At 43.2% G+C, this 26,614-nt stretch overlaps 1 protein-coding gene across 2 annotated transcripts in view; it reads right to left on the reverse strand.

Annotated features, from left to right (window-relative positions):
* The window catches only part of BTBD1 (BTB domain containing 1), a 171,763-nt gene extending 155,010 nt beyond the window's left edge, over window positions 1-16,753 (reverse strand). For both annotated transcript variants that reach the window (XM_085644275.1, XM_085644274.1), the window contains exon 1: window positions 16,284-16,753. In XM_085644275.1, the coding sequence (XP_085500401.1) occupies window positions 16,284-16,648 (365 nt within the window). In that variant the 5' untranslated portion in view covers window positions 16,649-16,753. The remainder of the gene's footprint in view (window positions 1-16,283) is intronic.
* Between the last annotated feature and the right edge of the window lie 9,861 nt (window positions 16,754-26,614).

Genomic DNA, 26,614 nt, shown 5'->3' on the forward strand with positions numbered 1-26,614 from the left:
CCACGAACCAGAGTGTTCCTCGTCAAGGATAGAAACATGGAGGACTGCCAAACCATGAATGGTGTGAACGATCGAGGGGACAATGGCGGACCTGTACGAGGAGGGTTGCTTGTTGTTACTTCAGAACTTTTGCCTGTGAATTACCAAAAAGATATACAATTGAGTGCTGCCATTCCAGGTCTCATGGGAAAACGGGCGAACCTGAGAACATTCGAAGAATTTACAAATTGAATTGGATTAGCCAATCAGAACACTTTCTACCCCTAAATTGTTGCACATTGACCTAAAGTTAAGAAGGAAACGGTATAAAAAAAACGTGATCTGTCAGAGGGGGGTTGGTTCGTTGGAAGGATCGTTTGGCGTTGGGTCTGCGGTGAACTGACGGAGATTTCCATCGTTTACCTGGGTATCTTGGGATACGAGAGAACGCATCTATCTGAAGGGTTTTGATCTTTGCCGTAGACTGAACAGTTTATCCTGGAGATTGTCGCAGAGACTTGAACCATCCTCTGTGTGATCGGAGGGTCTCCAATTTACGAGATTTGGTAAATATAATGCCAGGCAAACTTATGTGGATGTCGTAAAGAGATATGTCTCCTTGAAATAAACAAAATATGTAATGAACTGTAGATCTTAAATGCTAATTCAGAGTGAACTAAATTAGATAAACCAAATTTGGATTAATAAGAAGTGAGTTTGTGGTTCTTTAATTAGGTACTGATGATTAATCAAATGTTTGAGACTTTAATTGTGTTTTAGCTGGTTCTAAATCACCATCAACCAGTCCAACTAATTGGTCCATCGACCAAGTGGTGGAGTGCCTTGATGTCAAAGTTAGGATTCTATAGGTGCAGGTGTATATAATGTATATAATGTAAAGGAATTATTCCAGATAGGTAACAAGGTACCCCCACATGCCCAGCGCTTTTTCTCCTGTGCACAGATTCGGGTGAGACGTAGGAGTGTTGGTGTTATGGGCCCCACCAATCAATGAATGAATGAGTTAGTGTGATAACAAGTCTGTGACATAGGGAGATTATGTATATTTGCCCTTTCCGCTTTTTCACGTGCATCTAAAGATTGTAGCTCAAGCATTCCTTCGTACATCGGAGGTTTGCTCTTCAAATCAGACAAAATGCGCATCTATCGTTTTTGCCAGTGACAGATTGAGTTGATCAAAACCAGACTATCCAGACTCAAAAGGCCACCATCACAAAAGGGGTGAACTATCAAAAACTTTTTTATTTATTTACAGGTTTACCAAATCGTAAGAATATTTGGGCTCTACTATTTTAAAAAAGAGGTCCCACATAAACAGCAAACTAATTTACTTTGAGAAAAAGAAAGATGAAGCCAGGCGAGGCAAGTAATCATTTCAACTAAAATGCATGAACGGGATCAAATGGAGCATGTTCAGACCGAAGAGAATACTTATTGGTCAGTACTGTAAAAGGGATGGTCACTTCGGATCACATGACCAGCTCCATGATGGACATAGCAGAGCTCTTAGCAGGCTTGTGTAATATAGATACAATTGTAAGGAATATATTTGTATGGCACACTATATGGTGTGGTGCTGAGGTAATCATAAAGGTTGAAACTGACTGCTAATGTATGACTGCTCAGTAGATTTAGCAAGTGTTTGCCAGCGGATGAGTTGATGCAGTAGATGACTATGCAAAACTTTTGACGACTTAATTTTAGGGTAATTTTTTTTTTTTTTTTTTAAATGGACTTTACAGGGTTTAGATGAAAAGATACAGATCGGCATTTTACAACAGCGGGATCACAAACCCTATTGCCAGAGACAGCAGCACCCGTGCAATTTTCAAAAATGCGCTCCAGAGTCTTCCATTCAACTCCAGGTCAATATCAAAACGCTGAGGTAAAAGTATATAGGAAAACGCTGACAGATCACATTCAGGAATATCTGAATGCAAATGATGTAACTTTTCTGCTTGAAAAGCAAACTTTTCAATGATAGGTCATTCTTGGGCAAAATTCTAGACTAGTTCTTTTTTGTACAACAATAAGTTACGTTGAAGGAAGGTTATTAGGATCTGTTGACTTAAGAGAGGCTTTTTACTCTGCCAATAGGCCACTTTTATGGGACTAACTTTGCTGTAAACAGTAAGCATGTGGTTTGGTTGCTAGCAGCTATTCATAAAGATAGCAATGCAAAGGTCAGATACGGGCACAGCGAGACGCATTAGTATCAAACAAGGGATTTGTCAGGTTGCCCTATGCCGCTAACCCCTTTAAGTCTCGCCTATTAGGTAGCGCATGTGCTGTCTGTTGTTGACATATTGCTACCTTACACTAGGCTTAGAACTCACCCATTGCTTACTACTAGTTGGCCTGTCGCTCATTTGTTTAGGTATTAGTTAGTGGGTGTGGGCTTTCCATCTTCTTGTGTTTGTCCCGACCCTGCAGCAAGGATGCAATACTGTGTCCTAGTCCTGTTCGCTTTCTCAGGCGTAAATTTTGTCTTTATCTTTAAGCACTTTAAGATAGTGCATGTGTACCAGCTGTCTCCCTAGTGTGATTCTCTTCCCCGCTCCACGTTGCTCTCTCTCCCCGGTGAGCCCCCACCCCCACTGTGGTGCGCTTGTGTGCCCTCCTGCCCATGTTGCTTTCTTGTCCATGTGCTTCTCCTCCTCCCACCTTCACAATGCCTCTGTCCTGTTTTCTCTTCTCCCGTAGCCAACATTGCTCTCCCTCTCACCCGTTTGATCCCCCACCCTCCTTTTTGCTTCCCTCACCGGAACTGGATTCAGCACCCACCTGCACCAGTGTTGCTTCCCCCACCCACTTTGTCCCTATGTTGCTTCCACACCCCTGTACGAGTTACTTTCCCCTATCTTTCCAAACAAACAAATGTGTTTTTTTAAATGTTTGAAGCAGAGTTGGATTAGCAAATAAAAAGCTAAAAAACAAAGTAGCAGTGTCAATTTGTAGGAGGAACACACACGGGGTGCGTGCACCAACAAAATCACACTTAAGTTTTGGGGGTATTTTCTTTCTTGTTTAGCCATGCTGCAGGGGCTAAAGGGTACTGGCAAAGCTAATAGTTCTCAAAGGCTTAAAGCCTATAAGGCCTATTGGCTGTGCTGATGCGTGTTAATTTATATGTGAATGGCTTCCATGAGATTTTGGCAGTAGTTTCAATGGATGTTTGGTCATACACCAGTTGCCACCCAACTCTTTGTAGGCAATGCAATATAAATTGCTTTGCATATGCTGTTGGAAGCCTTTTCATCGAAAGAAAAGACTTCCAACTGCATTGAAAGAAATTACTTGTCAATAATTGAACAAGCATTTGCAATGCAATAGGTCTCCCATTTGCAGGAGTATGAGGTATTGGCATTGTAAATGACAATGACTTATTTCTGCGTTTTCAAAACCTGGAAGCGGTGAGTAAACACGCACTTTAAACTTATAGTCCTTGCTTATGAGAAGCAAGGCTGGCAGTAAAAGAGGTGCAGTTACTGGCATCATTGCTTCTCCTAAGACATCACAGACTTGAGTGCCTTACCATCTATTCTGTCATTAAGTCATGCCGGAGGGGGGTGGGGGTTGAGGGTGGTGGGTGGGGGGAGGGATGTAACGTGGGGTTGCTGTTTTACTTTAGTTTAGTTGATTCTATTGCACAGCAGAATCTCCTGAGTGGAGACTCCGAGACCTACGGGTATGAGCTGCCTACATATGGACACTGCATGGTGGACTTTCACGGATTACCCCACAAGGTTTGCTGGGGAGGCACGGAATTACTTAGTATATTGTGGAGTCATAGTAAGGATGTTGGTGCAAAGGGACTTGTATGTAGGTATGTTCCGGGCAAGCGTGGGAAGTTGATTGCACTGTATTGGAGTGATTTTCATGCCAATAAACATATTTTCAAAAAAAATAAAAATAAAATAATCATTGCTTCTCCTAAGCAACGACTATATGTACAAAGTGTGTGTTTAAAGAAAAAAGAACTATTGATGGGCAGAACAATGTCATACATTCACCCCAGTAGAGAGATCTGGGCCTAAATCCATTGTTTTTTTTGCTCACCATGCCATTCCAGTTTGGACCCAGCCATATGCAAATCAGTCTTGACCCTGTGCCCCATGGGAACAGTCCAGCCCGAACTGCCAGGCCAGGTCCTCCCTGGACTGGAAACAAGCATCCTAGGATCGGTTTCAGGGTTTCACCCCTCTTCATCCAGGATAGCTTGATTCCAGTGGCATGGAGAGCACGGGACTCACGTCTGAGCATACCCGTCCCACTCGGGGTGACAAATGCAAAAAGAGTGTGTTTACGCACCTCTTGCAGGTTTGCAAAGCACATAAATAAAATGCATTGTCATTTACAATTCCAATAGCTCACATTTTCGCAAATGCGAGACCTATTGCATTGCAAATGTTTTTTGTTCTTGCATTGCTGTAAATGTCTTTACTTATGTGCCCTTCCACTAGGCAGAGTTACAGGCCCCTTCCCCCAACAAACCCTTTCTATTAACATAGGGCTATACAAATAACACACTGGGGTGTCGGACCCTGGCCTAGAAACCAACACTACAGCACTCCATGGCCAGAGCATTTATTAGGCCTGGGCTAAAATTTCGTTCCGTTCGCGGAAATTGCGATAATTTGACATTTTCGCGTTCCGCGGAAAGCGAGAAAATGTAAAAATTTCCGCATTCCGCAGCTTGGCGATAATTTGTTTCTTGCTCGCGCTGTAAAAATAATACATTCTCGCGCGCGATCGCCTTACCTGAATCCCTGAGTTCGCCGACAAGTTTTCTTGATCCGGTCGCGTTCTCCATGAGATGTTGTATTGTTTTTAGCCATTTGCGCTGTCTCGCGACAGTTCGCGCCCGCAGTGACGTCATGCATCGCGCGATCACGTCTTTCTTCTCGCGATCATGCACCGCGAGACAACTCAAAACAAGATGGCCGCGCCCGCGAGCAACCACATAGGTAAGTTGGCGAGCCGCAACCATGCAGAAGATCTCGCGAACATGCGGGAAAAAAACGTCCGCATCTTCGCGATATTTCTGCGTGTTTGCGATAATTTTTAACATTTTCGCGATAATTTGCGAAAGTGGATTTCGCAAATTCCGCCCACTCCTAGCATTTATACGGCCTGTCCGTAGGGCAGGCCTAGTAACACTCCAGATACAGGAGTACTCGGCCCGGAAGTACCCTTTCAGGATTGGGTACGAGCAGAAGAGTCGCACCCGAAGAGATAATATGCAGATCCTTAAATTTAACTAGGACAGTCTCCAGCTTAACAGATGAAGTCTATTTGGATTGCCAGCTCATGAAGTCTATTTGGATTGCCAGCTCATGAGCCTGTGCTAAATATTCGTTTTTTTCAATCTAAAAACAAAAATCATGCGTCCTCAATTATTAATCGCATAATGTTTTCATTGATTTAACTTTTTCGGATATAAATGGCTTGGGTGAGTAACGCTACGGAGATTACACACGCCGAGGTGCTTTGTAGTATAAGTTAAACAACCATTGGCAAAGACAAATACTAAAAATGTATTATAGCAATTTCCCTTTTTGATAATTACAGCAGTGTGTGCCTTCACAGCAGACCCATAAACTACTTCCTACGAAATCCTCTTCCACGCCATGTCAATTCAGCGCAGTATAACACGCACACAGCATTTTGGGCAGCTAACAGAGACTCTCTCGATGGGAATATGTGCTTTAGTAGGCAGTCAATCTCGAGGGGAATTCCTTGCGAATAGCGTTACCAATTAGCATCTTGTGTGGTGTTCAAAGGGCTGCGGATACCACTGAAGCTATGCGAGCAGGGGCCACGTCTACAGCGAAGCGGAAAGAAAAATTATCAGTTGTCATTTTTCCACTCAGGAGGCCTGAAGACAGACTTCACAGGAATAAGTCTTTTAAAGAGGCACTGGAGGTCAAAAGGGCATAGCAGAGCACTAATGTTTAAAGACTACATATCCCAGTTTGCCCTGCGGGTACTCTGTCCTCGCACCAAAACAGAGGCACAGTCACACGCTGGGTGGCAGCTTCGGTTATAGCTCGGTCAGCGATTCCCTCAAGAGCCCTGAAACTTTTAAATTCAGACCCAATGCCAAAAGGTGTAGGTAAAACAAAATAAAAAAAAATGATAAAGAATAAGGTAATAAACTATGAAAAAGTGGGTTTGATGCAGGGTGATTAAACAAAACGGTGTGAAAGTACTCTTAATAAGTAGCCTTGGCCCATGTTCAGCCACGTTGTAGCACTATTAAAGAGACGGGGGGGGGGTCGCTCTATAGTGCCATATATAAACCAACCCTTGGACGGACCGTCCCTGCCGGTTTGTTAACTTGAAGTGGGCAGCAGGGCGGCACCGGGTGTGGGGGGGGGGGGGGAAGTCTGTGCTCCCAGGGCCCTGTATGAACTTGTACCCCCGTACGTGTGTATTTCCAGTGGTACCAGCCCCCTCACACAAAGAAGATATTATTGGAGGGGATGTGTATTGTCTGCGGCAGCAGAGAGACCAACTCGCAGGATACCCTCAACAGTTACAGAACCATTCTGTGCTGCTTCGTGAGTCAGATCGTTGATTGCAAGGCGCCCAATAAAGGAACACTCTCCGCCCTTGACATTCACCTTTTTCTTGTCTTACTTATGACCCACCTGCTTATAGTGTTTGTTACCAACCACTTTGAAGTTCTTGTGTACTTTTCGATGTATTGTGTGTTATATAGTTGTGAGGTATTTGCTGTGCAAGTGGTGCCTGTATGTGTAGCCTGACTGGGAGATGATGTGTGCTGTTTTGTGTTCTGGAGTGCACGTTTTCCCATTAGAATTAGAAAGGGACCTGGTTAGGGGAATTGCTGGGGTGGAGGTTCTAGTATCACTGCATTTCTAAATCGGATTGTCTATTTCAGTCTTTAATAAAGGCATTTTAAACGCCTGGTCCATTGTATATTAGCCAACAGGTTAACAGTGAAAGATGAGGGGTCATCCGAGTGGTTACTACTGCCAACTGGGGTTGCTCGCTGGCTGACACCACCCCAATTTTCCCGAGTACATACCAGTAAATGTTGTCACAGATAGTTTTTACTCACAGTAATATTCAATTCACCGTTTGCCAAAAATATGAAAAGATGATCATTCTGTCGCAGTGCATACTTTCTTTTTAACACCCTCAAATAAGATGCATTGAACTGGATTCAAGTGTGCTTTAATTCCCGATTCACTCTACTTGATTCCAGTGTGCTTCAACCAACCCCTGCTGCCTCAACGCTGTCTTCACTTTGTGTCAACCTTTAAATCACAGAGCATGTCACACAATTGTCTCTGACGTACTCATTGTAAAAACATTAAGTAGTGGAGACGGTTTGCCTAGCTAGACACTTGAGTAAGAAATAATTTGCTCTCTGCACTGACCCGGATCACTTGCACTCTGCTGCCCGTCGTAATGTCCAGGCAGCATCACCCAGGCGAAAAACCAGAGACCTCTCCTTTCGCCAGCGGCCTGCTGATGGATGGGGTGTGAAACAGAGAGGAGACGCCATGCGCGTGCACATCGCCTGTCCGGGCGCGCACATGTTTTGTCTCCCTTCGCGCACAAAACCAACAACAACAGTCTCGCCAAGGAGAAGCAACGCATGCGCTGCGTTCGCTAGGCGAGACCTAAAAATGTGTAAAGTAGTAGCCATGGGATCCAATATAATCACACTGCTTTCCCAGTGCCTCACAACCTGAAAAATCAGAGACACAACACTACTTAAAAAACAGGCAATAAGAACACTGAAAGAAACTGCAAATTGTCCTTTCTAAATTGACCACTTCCCAAAAGATACTCTTAGGTGACAGTGAGAACTAAAAAACAAGCATTGAAAATGCAGTAGGCCTCGCCTTTGATTAAGTTAAAGCCATTTGCTTTCCTAATGGTATTGTATAGCAAAGCAAATGGCTTTAACTTAATGAAAGGCGAGACCTGTTGCATAGCAAGATGTGTCCTTTCAGAGTGTGCTTTCTATGTTTTTTATCTGGTAGATATATTTGACAGGGATCTGTTCTCTTCACCCTCTCTGTTCCCCCTCACCCCCAAGTATTAGCACAAAGCCATTTACACTGTGTGCTTTTCAATCTAGCATGCCTGGGTCTCATATCACGGTTCTGTGTGACATGACTGCAGCACTTTTATTTTAGCAGACATGTACCTATTAACATTCAAAGCATGCCCTTCTTTCACGGCATTGCACTGTAACTTAGTATAGCACCTGGTTACTCATTTTGAGAACTAATTGACGAAAACGTGGTTTTCTGTTCCAAAGTACCTCATCGTGACTTAGCACCTAGAGGATTCACAATTAGAGCTACGTAAATCCAGCCCTTGCTTTCCTCACCCTCCACCCTTGTTTAGCATTTACTCCAAGTACCTGCTGTGCCCAAGGCGCTCGAGGTCACTATGGGACACGGGTAACGTTGTTACTCCAGGTCTACAAGCATTTTGGAAAGAGAAAGCATGGCTGTTACTCGTGGTTCATATGGCTGTATTTCTGGGAAGTGCAACTGTATGTACGCGGTACCCTCGCTGGACAAGCCCTCACAAAAACTTGGATTGACGCATTTGCCCCGCATTCATACTCTAAGCAGGTGACAGATTATCCCATGGTTATTTTAGGAAAGAAGATTAATGGTGGATATATGACGGCATGATGAGCTTTCCCAACCCTAGGTTGGGGTGCTCATTTATGGAATTCACAAGCAGCTGTGATTACTTCATATTTGTATGAATTTCCTCTAACGTATGTTTTAATAGGCGTTTTTGACACTATGCTGAGCTTGGTAATTATTGGCATTGATTTAAGACAAGTGATGCCACCTGGCCCACCGCTGAAAGAAGGCAGCGGGAAGGATGCAGGAACTGGAAAGGAAAGCCTACAATAGCTGACACAGGAAGTTGCACTGCAAGTGCATCCAATAACAAGGCAGCAATTTGTCATTTGCAAGCAGCCACATACGAGATCGTGAGATGCTGCAGAATCCGGGGATCGTTCAAGATAACCTGGGAGACTTCTCAAATCCAGACAGGTATGAACTGCATCCCCGGGCTGTAGTTCAAAGAGACACAGGAGGATGCAAAGTTCAACATTTTATAATTCACTTTTCTAATTGGCTAACCTGTTCATCATTTTGACAAGTGTACTTTAAGGCACCGGGCAATAATACATCGGATTAATGAATCTTTTTCCTATGAGTAAACATGTTTTACTTCTGGAAGTCCTGGATAAAGGCATACTCACAGGGGTTTGGCCAGAATCACACAATACGATTCAGTGGGGAAGTTCGGACTAGAAATCACATTTTCTGGTTTTACGCAAAATGTACACCCCTAATCAGGATCCCTTCATGTCGGTGGTGATAGTTCTGGAGGGGATCCTATGGAAACTTACAGAGGAACGTAGGAAGATAGTGAGGTGGGTTGAGACAGGAATGATTCATGGGGAAAGCCGGAGAGAGAGACACGGAAAACAATCCTCTCATTACAAACAAACCCCAATTAATTATTGAAAGTAGCTTTAATAGTAAATAAAAATTCTGTTGATGTCTAATGAGGTTCATAAGTGTCAATTAGTATGTTAGAATTTAACAAAAATAATCCCCTTTGATTTTTCTCTGATTATATATCTCCCACATTGAACCCAAGTGCCTCAAATAAATAATCTAGAAACTATTTGAAAAGAGATTAACAGGAATTTTCGTTGTTGCTCGTATCGTTCTTCTTACTGTAGGACTTTGTGTTCTTATGCATGTGTGTATGACACAGACAGCTGCACGGCGGCTGAAGTGCGTTTCATCCCATAGAAAAGGAATAATGAAATGCTCTGACCTCTATTTTGTGTACACTTTTCAGCAGAAAGTGCTTCGCCCACTGAGCTATTTGCCCACCCGCTGTTCAGACCGCAGGCATCTCTGTTTCTTAAAAATGTGAACAAATAAGTAATACAGGCATTCTTGATTTTTCTTTGACATTTCTATCCTCCGTTGTTCTCACCTGTCACTCGTTATTCCATTACAAGATCCATCATTGCCCTGTCACGCTATATTCCCTCATCATCAATAATGGCGGCCCACAGCATCCGCATTCTTGGCGAGTTGATGCGTCATAGAACGCAGAAAACTGAGGCCTGTCACGGTGTCGACGTTTTCTTCAGGCCGCGCGCTATTGGCAGCCCTGTTGAACCTTGCCGCGGTTGCGGAATGGATACTCACCAGCTGCCTCTTCTAGCAGCCTCCACATCCCGTGCTATTTCACTCATGACAGGACTTCCTGTCGCAGCAGTTATGTCCTCCCAGTGGGACTGACATCTGCTTGCCTACTAATTATCACAATTTGCTCAGCGCACAGAGCGCTCGCCTGTTTTTTCACTTGGCCCACCCTTTGCGCAGCTGGAGGTTCTGGCTCGCGGGGACTAGTTACACCTCTCAGTTGTTGCCAGAAGGACCCAACCACTCCATATGTTTTATTAACTGTAGACATTATTAATGTGGCACGGGAGACACGGGAAAGGGGTGGGCATTCTACAAGCGTAAAATATTGAAATATCCAAACATAAAATATGACATAAGTAAAGTATATCAAATGCATCGTCCTCTTCCTTTAATCACAGCACAACTATTGTCACTACTCTATTCTGTTCTCACAAGAGGCACTCTAAGGGATAGTGACCCACCTCTGCCCCACCATGACTGCAGGACTGAAACAATAGTGACATCACTTGTTTCTTTGAGTCAACTGGCGAACAAGACATAGCACACTCCACCATCGATTTTGTATAATTACACTGACCAAAGGAATAGCTCTCAGAGCAGCACGCATTTCTTTTTATTAAACTTACTTTTAGATCTGGTATTTGACAGTGAAGCTTAGCTTCTTTGTCTTAATTTGCCAGATGTAATGGTGACCTCTGCACAGTGTCACCAATGCCCTTGCTAAGTAACAGGCAAACTGTGCCTTACAGTAACAAGGAAAAAAAAAAACGCACGCAAAAAAAAGCGCTCGCCAGTCAGCCACTGTTTATTTTTGCATCGCGCTGTCACTTTAAGCGCGATTCAAAAATAAAAATGCGGCCTGCTTTCCTTCTGCCATCAACGGTTTCTTGTCTTTATGGGGCCATGTGTTTGAAACACATGGCCCCATAAAGATAAGAAAAGCTTTTCCCACAAACGTAAAGCAACCGAGCCAGTCCAACTGGGACGGCTCTAAAAGAGACAACTGTACGTCACTAGACGCTCTTTTCCAATGGCTGGCCACCGTTTAGCATAAACGGTGACGCCAACCAATGGAAAAGAGGGGCAGGGCTTAAAGCCCACTAGAGAAATCTACCCTAACTCATTAAATCTCGCCAGCGAGACTGCGCATGTCTGCGCAGTCTACGCCAGGCAAGACCTAAAAAAAACAATCAGATATGCATACCAACTTCCACACAATCCTCCAACCCACTTATCTAATGCTCAGGCCAGCCAAAAATCACCTCCACAACAGTTCAGTCACCAGCAATCCTGCTTCTCACACAAGCCAGACACATTAAATATCAGACTAGAATAACTGAAGACTGCATAACAGGAAACAATTACAGCTACAATTAGAAAATACATGACCAAATTCATCCACTAATCCCAACACTCGAGAGTCCTTCATCAACACTCTAGCACATTACCAGATTTACTTGTCATCCCTACAAATTATTCTCACACCACCTACCAAAATAGACTATGACATAACATACCTGGGTCTCTACAAGTGACCCACTCAGACCATCCTCCCCACTTCCACAAAACCCATCGTGCTACCCAAAAAATGTACACTCCAACGAGCCACAATTCCCATCTACACTACTCTCCACCCTAAGGAGCCCGATTGCAGCGGACTTCAAGGGAGGTCTGGCAATCATGTACTCCAAGCACCACATACACAGAGTATTCCAATAACAACCCTTGAAGAACAAATATCAACGCAAACTTAGAAGTGGCCATATAAAGAAAGCAATGCAATCTGGCACATGTCCCTTCACCTACACAACCAAATAATCTACAGTACTGGCAAACCCCAAGAATGCATACTCTTCCTCTTACATCAAAAGACACATCAAATCTCCCAGCAATCAAACACATTTTACTGATGCTTCAACCAATCAGCAACACACATCAAAGGATCATAAAAACGTTTGTTGTCCCAGCAACACTGCACCTACTACTACATCAGAAGTAATTGTGCCACTAACGCTTTGCCTTGACATTGTCAATGTACGCCACACATGGTCGCTCAGCAGTCCCGAAAAGCAGCCTGTAATCACATGTATCATCGTAAATCAACATTACACATTAACAACCAAGTAGAGCTCTCCAGTCCTCAAAGAGGCTTATTAATGTTTCAGAACAGGAAAGATAATTGGCTAACCAAGTATTGAACCCCCATGGGAACAAACAGATGGCCAATTAATCTGAATAACAGCACCTCTATATGGACTCACAGAGGGCAAATTCCACGCCATGGACTTCCCAACTAAAGCTGACCAAATCACATACAAAACATCGCACAGGATATACCACAGAACCCCACACCCCTCACAACCTTCACTTTTCATCACACCACTGGAAAGTGCTCAACCTGACTAGCTCACACCATAATACATCTAACAAACTGTACCCAGCATCGAGTCAGAAATCAAACTATATTGCTTTCAAAACTAGATCTCGGAAAACAATGTATATTCACACCATGTCACAACGTAACACACTTAAGATAACATATTCTCCAAAGCACACTATACCTTACAACTCACGTCATCTGAGACACCCACAACTCCAATTTACCGTTCAGGAGAACAGGAGGAGATTTTGGACAACCATTTATGAACCACTGAAAAACAGAAGCAGAAACTCACTACCATATTAAAAACTCCTCTCTCAAGATAAGCCACCTCATCTACTTAAGGGTACAAACATATAGTTTGGGGCTGTAGGCTAGGTTTTAATTTTCAATTGGACACCAGATTTCTGGACAATGCAACAGCAGACACCCATACACCATTAGCCCCAGGACCGCATTAGGAATGGTGGAAATGTGTTATAGAACAAGTGCAACAATGTATATACTGGAACTTGCCATTTTATTTCTCATGATAAGTACGGGCCTACAAGCACCAGGAACAAAAATGCTTGTAAATGAAAAGTGAGGACTGATTGATGCTGTCACGCATTAGATGGGTCCACTCGGCAGCTATTCTTTTCACTTTGATGGTATTGACTAAAAATAACATGAAACCACACAGACACATATATGTGATTTCAAGTATTCATGGACTATGGTCAATGAGAAGTGAAGCTGCCTCAAAGTGTGGTTCGCTGAAGAGCGAACAAATACAACTCCTGTGCCACCAGAGAAGACCTAGTGATAGAAGGTGCTACAAAAAAAAGCCCTGAAAGGAAATACATTATGACAAAAAGCTGTAACTTTACTCAGGGAAGCGTCTTTTCTTCCTTTGGTGTAACATTGTGTATACAGTGCTTTGAAATGGCAGGCGTGCAGCATAAAGGGTTACATGAAAATAAGTTATTATGCCTCAAAGCAAGTAACAAAAAAGATCCAATCAGGAGTCCCCACTATTTGCTGAAGGTGGCGAACTCCAAATGGTTGCCTTTGACTCCAGAAATCAGCCAACAGCTAGCTAATTCATTAAGCTATAGATGAAAATATATTTTAAACAAGCATTTTCAATGCAATCAGTCTCGAATTTTATGAAAGTTAGAGCTATTGACGTTGTAAAAGATAGTCATTTTTTATGTCCACCCGGAGTGATGACAGTTACGCTGTAACATAGTGATTAACGACATATGCAGTTATTGCAGGCTTCGGTTTATTATAGAAAAGATAAGTCAGGCATGTTTAGGATTCCCTTACACGTCTTCAAACTTTCAAGAGAGAAGTCAGTGTTCTACAAGCAAGGAATTTTCCATAGTGCTAGGAGAGTGCATATGGTAAGGGCAGTAAAGCAGAAGGCATTTCTAATTTATCAAATAACGGTAATCTCTCCATTACAAGTCTACTGAACGATGTCTTGCTCATCTAGAAAATAATGGCCGTCAAGGATAGCTTATGGGAGGAGCCACGGTCAGAAAATGGTGCTGCAGTATACAGACTCACACTCACTACCACTGTCCATGACTTGCAACAAATAATTTTGGTTATGGAATTAAACATTAGCCTGCTTCCTTCTCTTCACCACAAATAAAACGATTTTCAAAAGCTTAACTAGGGAGCCTTCAACTAGCAGTATAGACGCTAACTGGCAAATCTTTTATTCTATGCGGATTACTAACTTTGCTTTTGTCGCACTAACAAGCATACAGAGCCATCTCGAGACGGAAACAATGTTTGCAAAACGTTCAGGCTTAATGTCAGCAAACTACACGGGACAGGGATGAAGAATGGGGCAACATTACACAAAAAAAGTAAGGAGAGATCACACTGACAGAACATCAGTAAGGTGCCCCTGAACAAAGCCAAGTGGATATCTGCCATTCAAAAACAACAGCCGAAAGATGTGTCACACTTCAGCAGTATTGCTTGTACTATCGAGATAACACAGGGGAGGGTCAAGGAAGTAAAATATGGGAGGAAATGAGGAGAAGTAAATTGGCGAGTGCAGCAGGGAGGGAGGAGGGCAACGGACAGAAGGGCAGGGGGACAGATGTACAGGAGGGAGTCTGCTCGGAAAAATATGCCTTCCTATGGAGCTCTCATCACAAAACAGGGGTGGGGTGCCAGGTCTAAGTAATGAAGAGTAATTATAGCTTGTGCTGTGACTCCAACACCATCTCTATTTTCACCATGTTTGGGGTGTGCGAAGTGCTGTTTGCATGGCTCAGGGAGCTGCTGCTGCAGCGCCACTCAAGCAGCAGGATGAGATGATTCCAGAAAGGGAGGCTGATTGAGGGTTGGGATGCGGTGGCTGCAGTAGGAGTCAGGCCTGGCAGCCACAGAAGCCTCCTCTTTACTGGTGCACTAACAAGGTGGCCATGTTGGAAGACAGCCTTGTCACGTGGGCTGTAATGAAGGTAGTCTTGGATCTGCGTTACATACTCGGACGCAACAGGACATTAGGACCACTGATGTCAATACATTAAATATACAACCCACTGGTATTAAATATATGAATATGAACAGTTAGCAAAAACAGGAGCATTGCATTAAGATATAATACTAATCTTAATCTGTAGCGATTGCCTGAACGGAATAGTAATGTCTTACAAACACTCTGCATGAATAACATTACGTATTTCTATAGATGGGCAAGCAGTGACCTGGGAGGGGTAAAAGTGCTGCAGTGGGCCAGGTGCAACTGCAAATAGAAAACCAGAAAAACTTTTTTTTTTTTTTTTTTAAAGACTCACGTCGAGTGAACGTGTTTTGTCCCGAAAGCGCGTTTAAGTAGAAACAAACAAAAACAAAAAATAAAGACATGCACGTAAACACGATCACATTTGTGAAGAGGTGTTCAGAATATATTTTAAAAGGTCCTGTACAGATCGCAAAATCGAAAAAGCATTAACCTGTCAAGTCCGGGGCAAAAATCCAAGGGAGTCAATGAGTTGAAGAAATAAGGGACAAGCAGGAACCATTATCGAATTAGAAACAAGGATTCTTAAAGGACACTGACAAAAGCCAATCGAAAGACAGAGGCGGAGGTCTCAGCCCACAGAGTGAAAATACAGCATGAGGCGGGGTCTCAGCCCACAGAGTGAATACAGCATGTCGAAAATACAGCACTTGGGCGCTGCCTATGCTGTATCTAAAAATACCATTTGCAGATTGGATAAGATGATTAAAAACGTAGCTATACTCCACTGACAACCACTGACCTAGTAACTGGAGCTCTTCAAATAATATCAGGCACTTAATACGAATTAAGCCATTACAAGACACCACTCCAGGATGGTTAAACTACAATACAGCAATAAAGACGATGCTCTGTCCATAAGAATCAGTTCCTGTCTTGCATCTCAATTGTAATAACTGATGGCAGACGGAGGTCGCCTAGTAGGGAGGCATCCTTGAGACTTGCTGATCACAGCAGATGTCAGCGGCAAGCATTAACTCACAAGACCATCTTGTCTGCACACTGTTAGAGAACAGAATATTGGGAACCACTTCAAGTAACTGTTTTACCATCCAACTAAGGCTATTGATACTCGGAAATCATACTCGAGACATAATTTTTGTTATCAATCACGTGTGCATTCATGTACCTGAGCAGCGCAAGGAATGCAGCGGGCTCCACATCAGGCAGTTCGATCTCAGCGGAGGTGGTGGCCATGCCCCCATTGAACATGGCATCAAAAACAGCACTGCCAGCAGCCAGCACGAACCTGTGCGCAGGGATGCGCTGAGCAGTGCGATCCTTGCCCACTACGAACCGCACGTCGCTCAAAAGCTCGTTGTTGAAGAGGAAGGTGAAACGCTCCTGCAGGGAACTCTTGGTAGCCTGCCAGTTGTACATGGGCTGCCGGTGGTAGGGCCCGGGAGGCTCGGCGGCGCCTCCTCCACCTCCCTTAGCCGCCTCCTCGTCCGAGGCGGCATCGGAGGCAGCGTCAGCCCCTCCCGCTGAGGCCATGGCAGAGTTGAACTATGCCTGGCCGCGGGAGGATAGCCGCAAAGCCCCCATCTCACCACGCATAGAGCACCTCTCCCTGCTGTTTACAATATGTCAAGGTAGAGTGGGGGAACCTACCGCTCCGGGAAGTGACGTCGAGCGTCGCAGATTGATACACGCTCGGCGACAGCGACCGAGGAAATACTTGGAAAAGAGCAAGCATGCTCTGCGTAAACTCAGCGGTCATATTGGTGTGGCATTCTTGTTGTATAACGAAAACAAAATAAATAGCTCCGTTTCAACTGAGAGCACCATTGTGCATACCATAACCAGTTCTTGACCATCTTCCAAATGTAATAAATATGCAGATATTGTTACAAAGTATTAGTTACGATACATAAACAATCTAACCGCTTCATTTAAAACATATGTATTTTACAAGAGGTAACGCAGCTTTATTATGTTTATTTTTGCAACAGTTCAAAATGTGAGTGAAAATTGGGACGAACATTCCCCGTTTGTGGTGGCCCCTGGAATGTCTTAGAATGACTGCAAACGTTAGTCACGTTTGTCCTTTTATCACTGTAATGCTGACGAATATACAGCTTACTACATTCCACAATCATCGCTGCCAAAGAAGTCTGACAGTCCAGATATCTTTATTATTACATAAGAATAAACCATGCAGTAATTATAAGGACATATTAACAACCAAAAGCCCACCATATATAAATCAGCAAGCATTGGTAAATGCAATAGGTTTCGCCTATTAGATTAATTATAAGCTTTTTTGTTGTAAATTGTAGCTCGGTGAGCAGTTGTGCAATGTACGTTACGGGAACTTCGTTAAGTGTTAAGATTTGTTTATTGAGAAATCCAATATATCTGTGCTGTTACTGTTTAGCAGCATGGCTTAAAGTAAAAAAAAACACTATGACGTGGCCAGCTTTGACTTTATTAAAGCGTTTTTTATTTACTTTAAGCCATGTTCCACAGCAGCTCAACTGCTGTACAACATTAAAAAAAATATTGACAAAGCTAATAGATTTCACATTAGTGAAGCCTATTGGCTTTGGCAATGCTTGGAGTTGAGGGTGGGATATGTAATTATTTTAGTGTAGACATAAAAGTAGGCAGATGTTACCTGCATCCAGATATTCTGTAGACGATATTTTTGGACACAAATATGTGCTAATCATGCATGCTGTCGAAATTATGAGCAGATGCCGGCTGGGCACTCACATGTCAGCTGGAATATTTGTACTTGTGATCAAATGTGAATTTAATAGTGCACATTTGCAGCTTTGTTTGGAGGCATACAAATACATAAAAATATAATACATGAATGACCTGCAGCACGCGAAGAATATTAAAATATATCGCTATGCAATAAAAGGGTGCCCGTGGGGTTAAAATGGTGTCTCCACACTTTGTTATAAAGCTAGGGAGTGCCACCAGCTGCATTATTCCAGCCTGCTCAGGATTACAACTACGGTACACAATGAAATACTAGGTCGAAAGTGAAAGTATTCTCGTCACACCGTGCACGACCCGGCACAGCAGAAAACATAACAAACAAGCCAGTGACTAAAGGCTTGAAAAGGTCTGACCAGGTCTGCTGTAAAAATGTGTGTTGAACACGACACATCATTTGGAGTTTACAATTTTTATGTGCGAATACTAGGTCAGCAACAAGTCAAGGCTTCCTCACTTTGCATTCTGGGACCTGCATTCTTGCAATGCCAAAGAAAAGCCCAAACTGGATGAGCTCCCACGCTGGCGTGAACCTGAGAATGGCAATGCTGCATAAGAGTGCTCAGATTAGCAGTCTGCTCCTTGGAAACAAGAGGTACCACGAAGTGCATTGTTTCTCGATTCCATCAGAGCAGTGCCCAATGTAAAACAAAGGAAAAGGCTGATACAAAACGAAAACAAGCATTTGCAATGCACTAGGTCTCGCATTATTAAAGTTTGAGCTATTGGCATGGCTAAATAATGCAGCATCAATAGTTCAAACTTTAATAATGCGAGACCTATTGCATTGCAAATGCTTGTTTCCTTTTTCTAACTCTTCCTCTCTCGTTGTAGGTTAACATAGGATGACAAATAGGCTCTGTCCCCTGAAAATGAGTGGTGTTGGCTATTACTGAAGCACTTCCATCTTCCCTAATGCACCATTAGGCGTGCATCAATTGCATTTAAATTGCATTCCATAGGGCTTACTACCCCTAACGAGGTTGTGAAGACGATGAGGTGGCAGCTCTGGTCACGCACAGTCAAACTCCTACCTGAAGTTTTCAGAAGAAAACGTAAAAACTTACAGAACTGGCCAAGACATGGCTGCTTGCTCCTCACATTGTTTACAGAAAGGCTGAAGGTTGTTTTTGAAGGGTAAGTCGCTGTGGCAATGCCAATTAATCCATGCATCGATGATAACTGCAAGGAAGGAAGCGGGAATCTGGAGCATGGAGTAGAGTAGCCCAATGAGTGTCGTAAAGGAGCGTAGGGGAGGTGTAGGTTAATTTGCACACCTGTCAGTTTGCTTTGCCCCAAGTAAGGTGTTGCCCACCTTATTTCTGCGCCACAATCCCAGCTTTGTTTACCGTACTACGCTGTAGTTTTGCCCATTGTTTATTCTGCACCATCAAAAGGGCAGACTCTTCGTATACAAAACATCGGCCATCACCTGTGGAGGTAGGTGGATCTGACCCCACAATTTGCCTGCGGTGGCCCCAGTGACTCCTGCTCTGCCAACTTTCTTCCAGTTTTAAGTGTGCATTAAATCATTACTTTGTCGCACCAATAAATACACAATTCCCACTTGCTGCGGCAGCTGAAAGCTGCTCTGGTTTCGCATTTAGCTTGGCAAACAAATTATATTGCCTACTATATTTGAATGTTTACTATTTTTCTGTATTTGATGAGTTAACATACACTGCCTTTGGTTTGCTTGTGGCTTGTTTACTTTTACCATGTCTATTTGATATAATTATACACATGTCCTGACGTTTTACCCAGCAGAATTATGCATGCTGCGATGTTCACAGCCGTAAATATACGTTAAAATTAAAGCTGCACACCCTAGCACACAAGTGTTATTGGCTAAAACAAGAGCACAGACTGTAGGTGTCAGAGATTCACGTTCACAGTAGGTAAAAATAAAATGGAACGGAAGCATGGCATGAATCTAGAAGGCGTGCATGGCACTGGGCAGGAAGGCTCCGGATGCCTTAAAAGGCTTCTTCCAACTTGAACTTTTTTGTTAAAGTGCACTGTACAGAATGAAAAGTTTGGTTATCCATCCCAAAGGTGTGTCGGTGTTATCCAGGTGCCAGGTTTCAATCCCAGTAAAGATATCTTGGTAGGTTGAGTGCCTACAACAAAATGCAACTGGAACCCAGGTATTTTCTGGCCAGAAGAATGAGGGTCACTTCGGAGTTTTGTGATGGCAATTCTTTGCTTGATTGATCAACTCTTTAGCTTTAATGTAAAGTTTAGCCCATCTGCAACCCTTGTAAATTGGCCTTAAAACCTTCCTTGTGTAAGGGACTTAAAATGTAACTCTAGAGTTCCCCAGTATCCTGGGAGGGTTATCCCGAAAGCCACTTGTAAAGTATGCTATAAATCCTGCAACGTTTCGTAGCCTAATGTGCATAACAATGCACAGTTTGACACTAATTTCCCCATTCTCAGATGGTTTGAGACCGGGTCCCTAACCTTTCTGTAAAGCCATCTTCAATTTGATTAAGGGGAGTAACACACACTACCTAGAAAACCCAACGTGATCAACCTAGGAAACCTAAATACAATAGAAAGAAATATGTTGAACTTTAACAAGATATAAGACACTTCTACCAAGTTTCTGTCAAATTTATTGAGCTAAAGTACTTGTAAAGACCCGTTTTTGGCAATATTTGTTCGAAAAAAAATATATCCTTCCTTACGAGCCACACCAAAAAAACACCCGACATAGATTGCTACACAGTATAAAACAATACTTTTGAAGCTACTTGCTACAGCAGTTTTGTAGCTATCAATGTCTGTAAACAGGTGCTACTAATATTCAATTTCAAGGTAATGTTATCAACCTCAGAAGGATGGAAAGCTGAAATGGCCCCAACGAGACTCCAGCTTATGCTGTGCAGGTTAAACACAGGTGGATGTCTGCAGTGGATGCTTAAGTTACTGAGAAATCTTGTTGGTTTCAAAAGCCTCAGTACATCCGTGCATTGATCCAAACATGTTCTGAAGCGAACACACTCCATGTGGAGAATCGAAGGGGCACACGCACACCGCACGCTTTTATGTTAAAAGAAAAAGTGGGGCGCAGCCTAGGGTGACCAACTGGCATTGGTGCAAATTCAGGACGGTGAGTGTAAAAATTCAGGACAAAGGGTCAAAATTCAGGACACAAATTCAGGACAGGAGGTCAAAATTCAGGACAAAACTTCAGGACAATAGATACTTTTACAGACACATCAGAGGAGGTCGTGCAATAGTATATAAGTAAGCCCACATATTCAACCATTTGCAAACCTATCCATCATGTATCCTTCCATCTATCAATTCACTCATCCATCCCTTCATCCATCCTTTCACTCATCCATCCATCATCCATCCACCCTCTCACCCTATCCATCTGTACACTCATCCATCCACTCTTCTACCCATCCATCCATTCACTCATCCATCCAGCCATTTACCCTTTCACCCATCCAGCCATCCTTTCACTTACTCATCTATCCACCCAGTCACTCATCCTTTCACCCATCCACCCATCCTTCCACCCATCCACCCTTTCAGTCATCCATCCATCCTCCCTTTCTCTCTCCATCGACCCTTTCACTTAGCCATCCTTCCTTCCATCCATCCACCAACCCATCCATCTACTCATCCACTCATGAATCCATCCATTGACCCTATCACTCATCCATCCTTTCTCTCATCCATCTATCCTTTCACTCCTTCACTCATCTATACATCCTTTTGTCCATCTACCCACCCTTTTACTCACTCATCCATCCTTACATCCACCCTTTCATTCATCAGTCCATCCATTCACCCTTGCACTTATCAATTCATCAATCCATCCATCATTTCATTCATTCATCCATCCACCCACCCACACTCATCACCCACCTTTTCACTCATCCATCCTTTCACTCATCCATCCTTTCACTCATCCATCCACCCTTTTACCCATCCAGCTACCCTTCCACCCATACATCCAGCTATTTACCTTTTCTCTCACCCATCCTTCCACTCACCACTCACTCATCAATCCATCCATCCATCATCCTCTCTCATTCTCCATCTATTCAATCTTTCATTCATCCCTTCACCCTTTCACTAATTCATCCAGCCATCCACCCATCCCTCCACTTTCTCACTCGCCCACCTTTTCATATTAATTGTGAGCTGAGCCTTTATGAGAAGAGGCCCATCAAGAACTTCACCCTCGCTGCAGGAGCCATTCCAGGACGGAGACAGGATCCACAATGGTGGGGACAGGAGCCATCACAGGCAGGGGGGGGAGGAGCCATCACTGGGGGGGGGGGAAGCAGGAGCCATCACAAGAGGGGGAACAGGATCCACCAGGGTGGGCACAGGGGTGGGCATGCAGTATTCAAGTATCTTGGCCCCCCCAGGGTGGGGTAGGGCTCCCCACCTCCTCCTGGACAAGACAACGAGAGGACAGGCTCTCTTTCCAAAATGTTAGTTTTGCCATCCCCCACTGTGATGTACAGTACTTAAAGGAGATACTCCAAGAGAACTGATTTAACTGATTGTCCTCCATACTTTGTTAATCAGTGTGGGTGCGATTGTGCCATTTCTTTATTTTATTACATTATAGACTGTATGTTTGCAGATCCGAGGTTTGCTTACAATTTAGTGACAGTAATTAAGCTCTGTGAAGAGAACCACGTGCTGCCTCGGTGTAATTAGGGCCGGTTCTATGATGTTTGGGGCCCTGGGCAGGAAGGGAATGTGTGAGGACCCTCTAAATTGTAGAGACACGATGCATTCGGGGCTGTTTGCATCTGAATAGATGCCCCCCCCTCCTGAAGCTGCAGCCTCTCCCTCTCAGTCACCTTCAAACACCTCTTAACAGCTCATCAAGGGCTGAAGGTGTGAGGGTTGCCGTCCCGCTGTGCCTCTCCAATGCTGCTGGGTATCTGAGCTTTGGTACTGCATCGGAGTCTGTTACACCCGACCTCAACAGCATCGGAATCAAGAAGGGAGGTGGGTGGAAGCAGTGCTGGCTTTAGGGTGGTGCGACCGGCGCCCGGTTAAAATTACGGACAAATGGCTTTCGTTAAAGAATCCTTCACGGACAACGGACAGACGGCCGAAATTACGGACTGTCCGTGAAATTTACGGACGGTTGGTCACCCTAGCGCAGCCATGCCCAGAGGCACCTAAAATGCCTTGAAACTAAGCCCCAAAAATGAGCGCCGGTGCAAACTGCTTCCGACCTCCCTGCCAGTCAGCCCTTCAAGAAGGCAGTGCCACTTCTTGACAGCCGCGCCTGTAAAAAGAAAAATGTGCTTTTACCGAGTTTGCATGTCCCTGCCAGACCTTTTAGCTAGTCGCACATCTTCTTGAAGCTTTACACTTGTTCGCCTGCATTTATGCACCGGGAGGTATTTTAAAATGTCTGCTGTGGCGCCGTTTTTCACATGTAGCATGCATGTCCTGAACTTCTCCTGTTTAATATAAAGCATGATTGCAGAAACTTTAAAACGACTGCCCATCTTTGGTATACTCTGTGTATTTTCTCGGTTTCCATTCATGTACGATGGTGATGGTGAAGGCCATAGAAACAAGCCCGCGAGTGGTGCGCAACAATCTGTTTTCAATTATCGCGCCTGTGTCTGGTCACAATAGTTGAAAACAGATGTCGGTGTGCGGGTAACGCGACCGCCTTTGGTCTATTGCGTGCTGTGTTTCTAAAAAACAAGCATTCACAAGCCAATCCACCAAAGAACAAGCATTTGCAATGCAATAGGTCTCGCATTTACGCAAGTTTAAGCTATTGGCATTGTAAATGACGATGCCTTTTATTTATGTTTGAAAAACGAAAACACAAATAAAGGCATTGTTATTTGCAATGTGAATAGCTCAAACTCGCGTAAATGCGAGACCTATTGCATTGTAAATGCTTGTTGTTCCTTTCACTGTAGCAGTGACCTGGTTTGTTTTTAAAAAAATAAGACCTTTGGCCTCACGCTGTTTGTTCATTTGCATCTCACTGGTGCTGGGAACAAAGAGATTGCAATCTTTACTGCCGATCTTTACTGCCGTGCGGCCCGCGAAAGTGAAAGCAAACGAGTGCTTTCAGGCCTCCAAATGGTGCGCGCGCCCGGCCGGCGCACATGCACTGTATTTGGAGGCCTGAAAGCACTCGTTTGCACTTCCAGATCCCCCATTTACAAAAGCTCTCGCGAGGGCAGCGCTAAAGCGCTGTCTCAGGCGAGACCTAAAAAGCACACGCACGAGCGTGTGCAATTTCTAGGTACATTTTGAAACCCCCCCACAAAAGGGCTCTTGCTACGCGAGCCCTAAAAAGTGCACAAAACATAATGCACCCTTCTGAAATTCAAATATGTACCCACGACCACACAATATCTGCAGCGCATTTAATTAACAGGGTGGGTGGGGAGCAACAAGCACCCAGGATGGGACAGCAAATATCCACAGGGTCTCTCATGTAATTTCCCCTCATCATAAAAAAAAACCATAAATGTAATATAAATTTGGTTTCTTTGAAAGTGTGCAAGTTCGCACTATATAACTTTTCTGTTGTTGAGGCTGTCAAAGGTGTGAAAAAAAAATAAACATGAACTTATTCACAGCTGCTGGTATGAAACACTACGGAAATACAAAAATTAGACTAGGACCACACAGTGTTTGCAACGAATTTAAGCAACATATTGGGGGATAGACAGGGTACAGGGTCGCATTCAAGCAACATTATGTGGTATCCCGGGGGTATTTTAAATGTGAATTATGTTAGTCTTCTAAATAAAATTAATGGAAGTAGTAAAAAAAAATGTTGATACTGTTTAAGTTTAGGTTAATAAAAAAATGAAGCTTACTTACTTGGATATCTCACTGCAAGCAAGATAACCCAGATATGTAAGAAGAGCAAGGTGAAGTGGTCGCAGCGCAATAAATAATTGTACTTGTAATTGCATTTATATAGCGCTTACTACCCCTGACAAGGATTTTGATGTGCTTTTTCTGCGAGTAGCACGTTACTCTGGAACCCATAAAGGATTAGTGATTGATTAGTATAGTGAAATATGAAAGTAATTTGAGTGGTGGATATGTTAGTCAACTATTTGGAATGAGAAGGATAGTGGAGGGATAGAAGAGGGGAAATGGTTTGCATTTATATAGGGCTTGCTACCCCTGATGAGGTGTTGATGCGTGTTTTTTGGCGAGTACCACAATAATGTAAATCTGTTGGCTTTGTTTTGGCTTTAAATAAGGACGACAACAGTTGAAGTGTATTTGAAGTGTAATTATGATAAATCAGGGTAGAAGTAACTATCCCGGTTTGCAAATGTCATTTGCTGAAACCAAATGGTAAACAAAAATAATTGATTTGATTTGTTACTAGAATGCAAGGAGTTTAATTCTATTGCAGCTGCATTGTTTGTGAGACTGTCTTATGCAGATGGGGCAGGAAAAATTTGTTTCAAGAGATAAATGTAGTGCATTTGTTCAGCATATGCAATTTTATTTAAAATATCTTTTTTTAACAGAGCTCCAAGGAGATTAATGAATGCACTTAAAATAACTAGTATTTGACGCCGCACCGTATAGGTGTTCTTTTTTGTTTTAGCAAGGGTGGTTTTCTAAATAGGCAATAAATTAATATACTTGAAAAGCCAGATACATTTAGTGTGAAAAGATAAGCCTTGTTGTTGCGGCAGGCAAAAGTAAGAAACAAGCATTGGGAATACAATAGGTTTCGTATTTGTTGGAGTTGGTGCTATTGGCATTGTAAATGGCAATGGTTTTTACTTATGTGATAGGGAGTGTATGTATGTGGTGTGTTGTAGTATTATGTGGGCTGGATTGGATTAGTTAGTAGTGTAATTGTGTGGCGTGGAACTGTGTGGTGTGGAGTGAATTTGTGTATTGTAATTATGTGGCATGGTGTTCTGTGGAATTATGTGGATAGTAATTATGTGCTATTTGGTGTACCAGAATTATGCGGAGTAGGATTGTGTGTTTTGGAGTGTAATTATGTAGATTGGTATTTGTGTTGTGGAGTGGTTTGTAGTGGCGTTTAAGGATGTGGTGTGCTGTTGAGAGCTGCCTTCCATGGCACACAAACATGTATAAATAAAAAAATGTAAATTACATAGTACATGTTCTTATATCGATTCTTGGAAGAGTCTACAGAGTTTTTAGAGAAGGGTGTGGAATTGACCGAAAGGTTATGCGTTATTTAATTCAACCAATGGGTATGCTTGTTTATTTAATGTTTAATATGAATTATTGACATTAAAGTAGATTCAAAAAATGGGCTACGTTTCCAATGACAGAATGTCTCCAATACACTTGAATCACAAGCCATTTGTCTTCGGGCCATGCAGTTTGTCATCAGCACTTCTTTCATTTCCCTCAAGAGCAGTTCAAACATGAATAGCAAACTATCCCAGTTTACAAATGTTTACCACATAATTATGGATCTGCCAAATTTGCCACATAATACATCATTTGCTGCATAATCTGATGATTTTAACAAAAAAATTGTGCATATGATCTGCACATTTTAGACAACATAAACTAAGGGATTGGTGTCTAGACTGATTCCAGACACCCCCAAAGGATATGTTAGCCTTTAGACCAGCTAGCTCACAGTGCCACCGTAAGCCCCCTAACCATACCAAGGAACGAATAGTTTCCGGCAACTATCGCACATGATAACCCTTGATCCTTCTGGGATCGTGGATACAGTACAGAACTTTT

This window comes from Triturus cristatus, chromosome 3_1, assembly GCF_964204655.1.
Source record: "Triturus cristatus chromosome 3_1, aTriCri1.1, whole genome shotgun sequence".
Taxonomy (NCBI): Eukaryota; Metazoa; Chordata; class Amphibia; order Caudata; family Salamandridae; genus Triturus; species Triturus cristatus.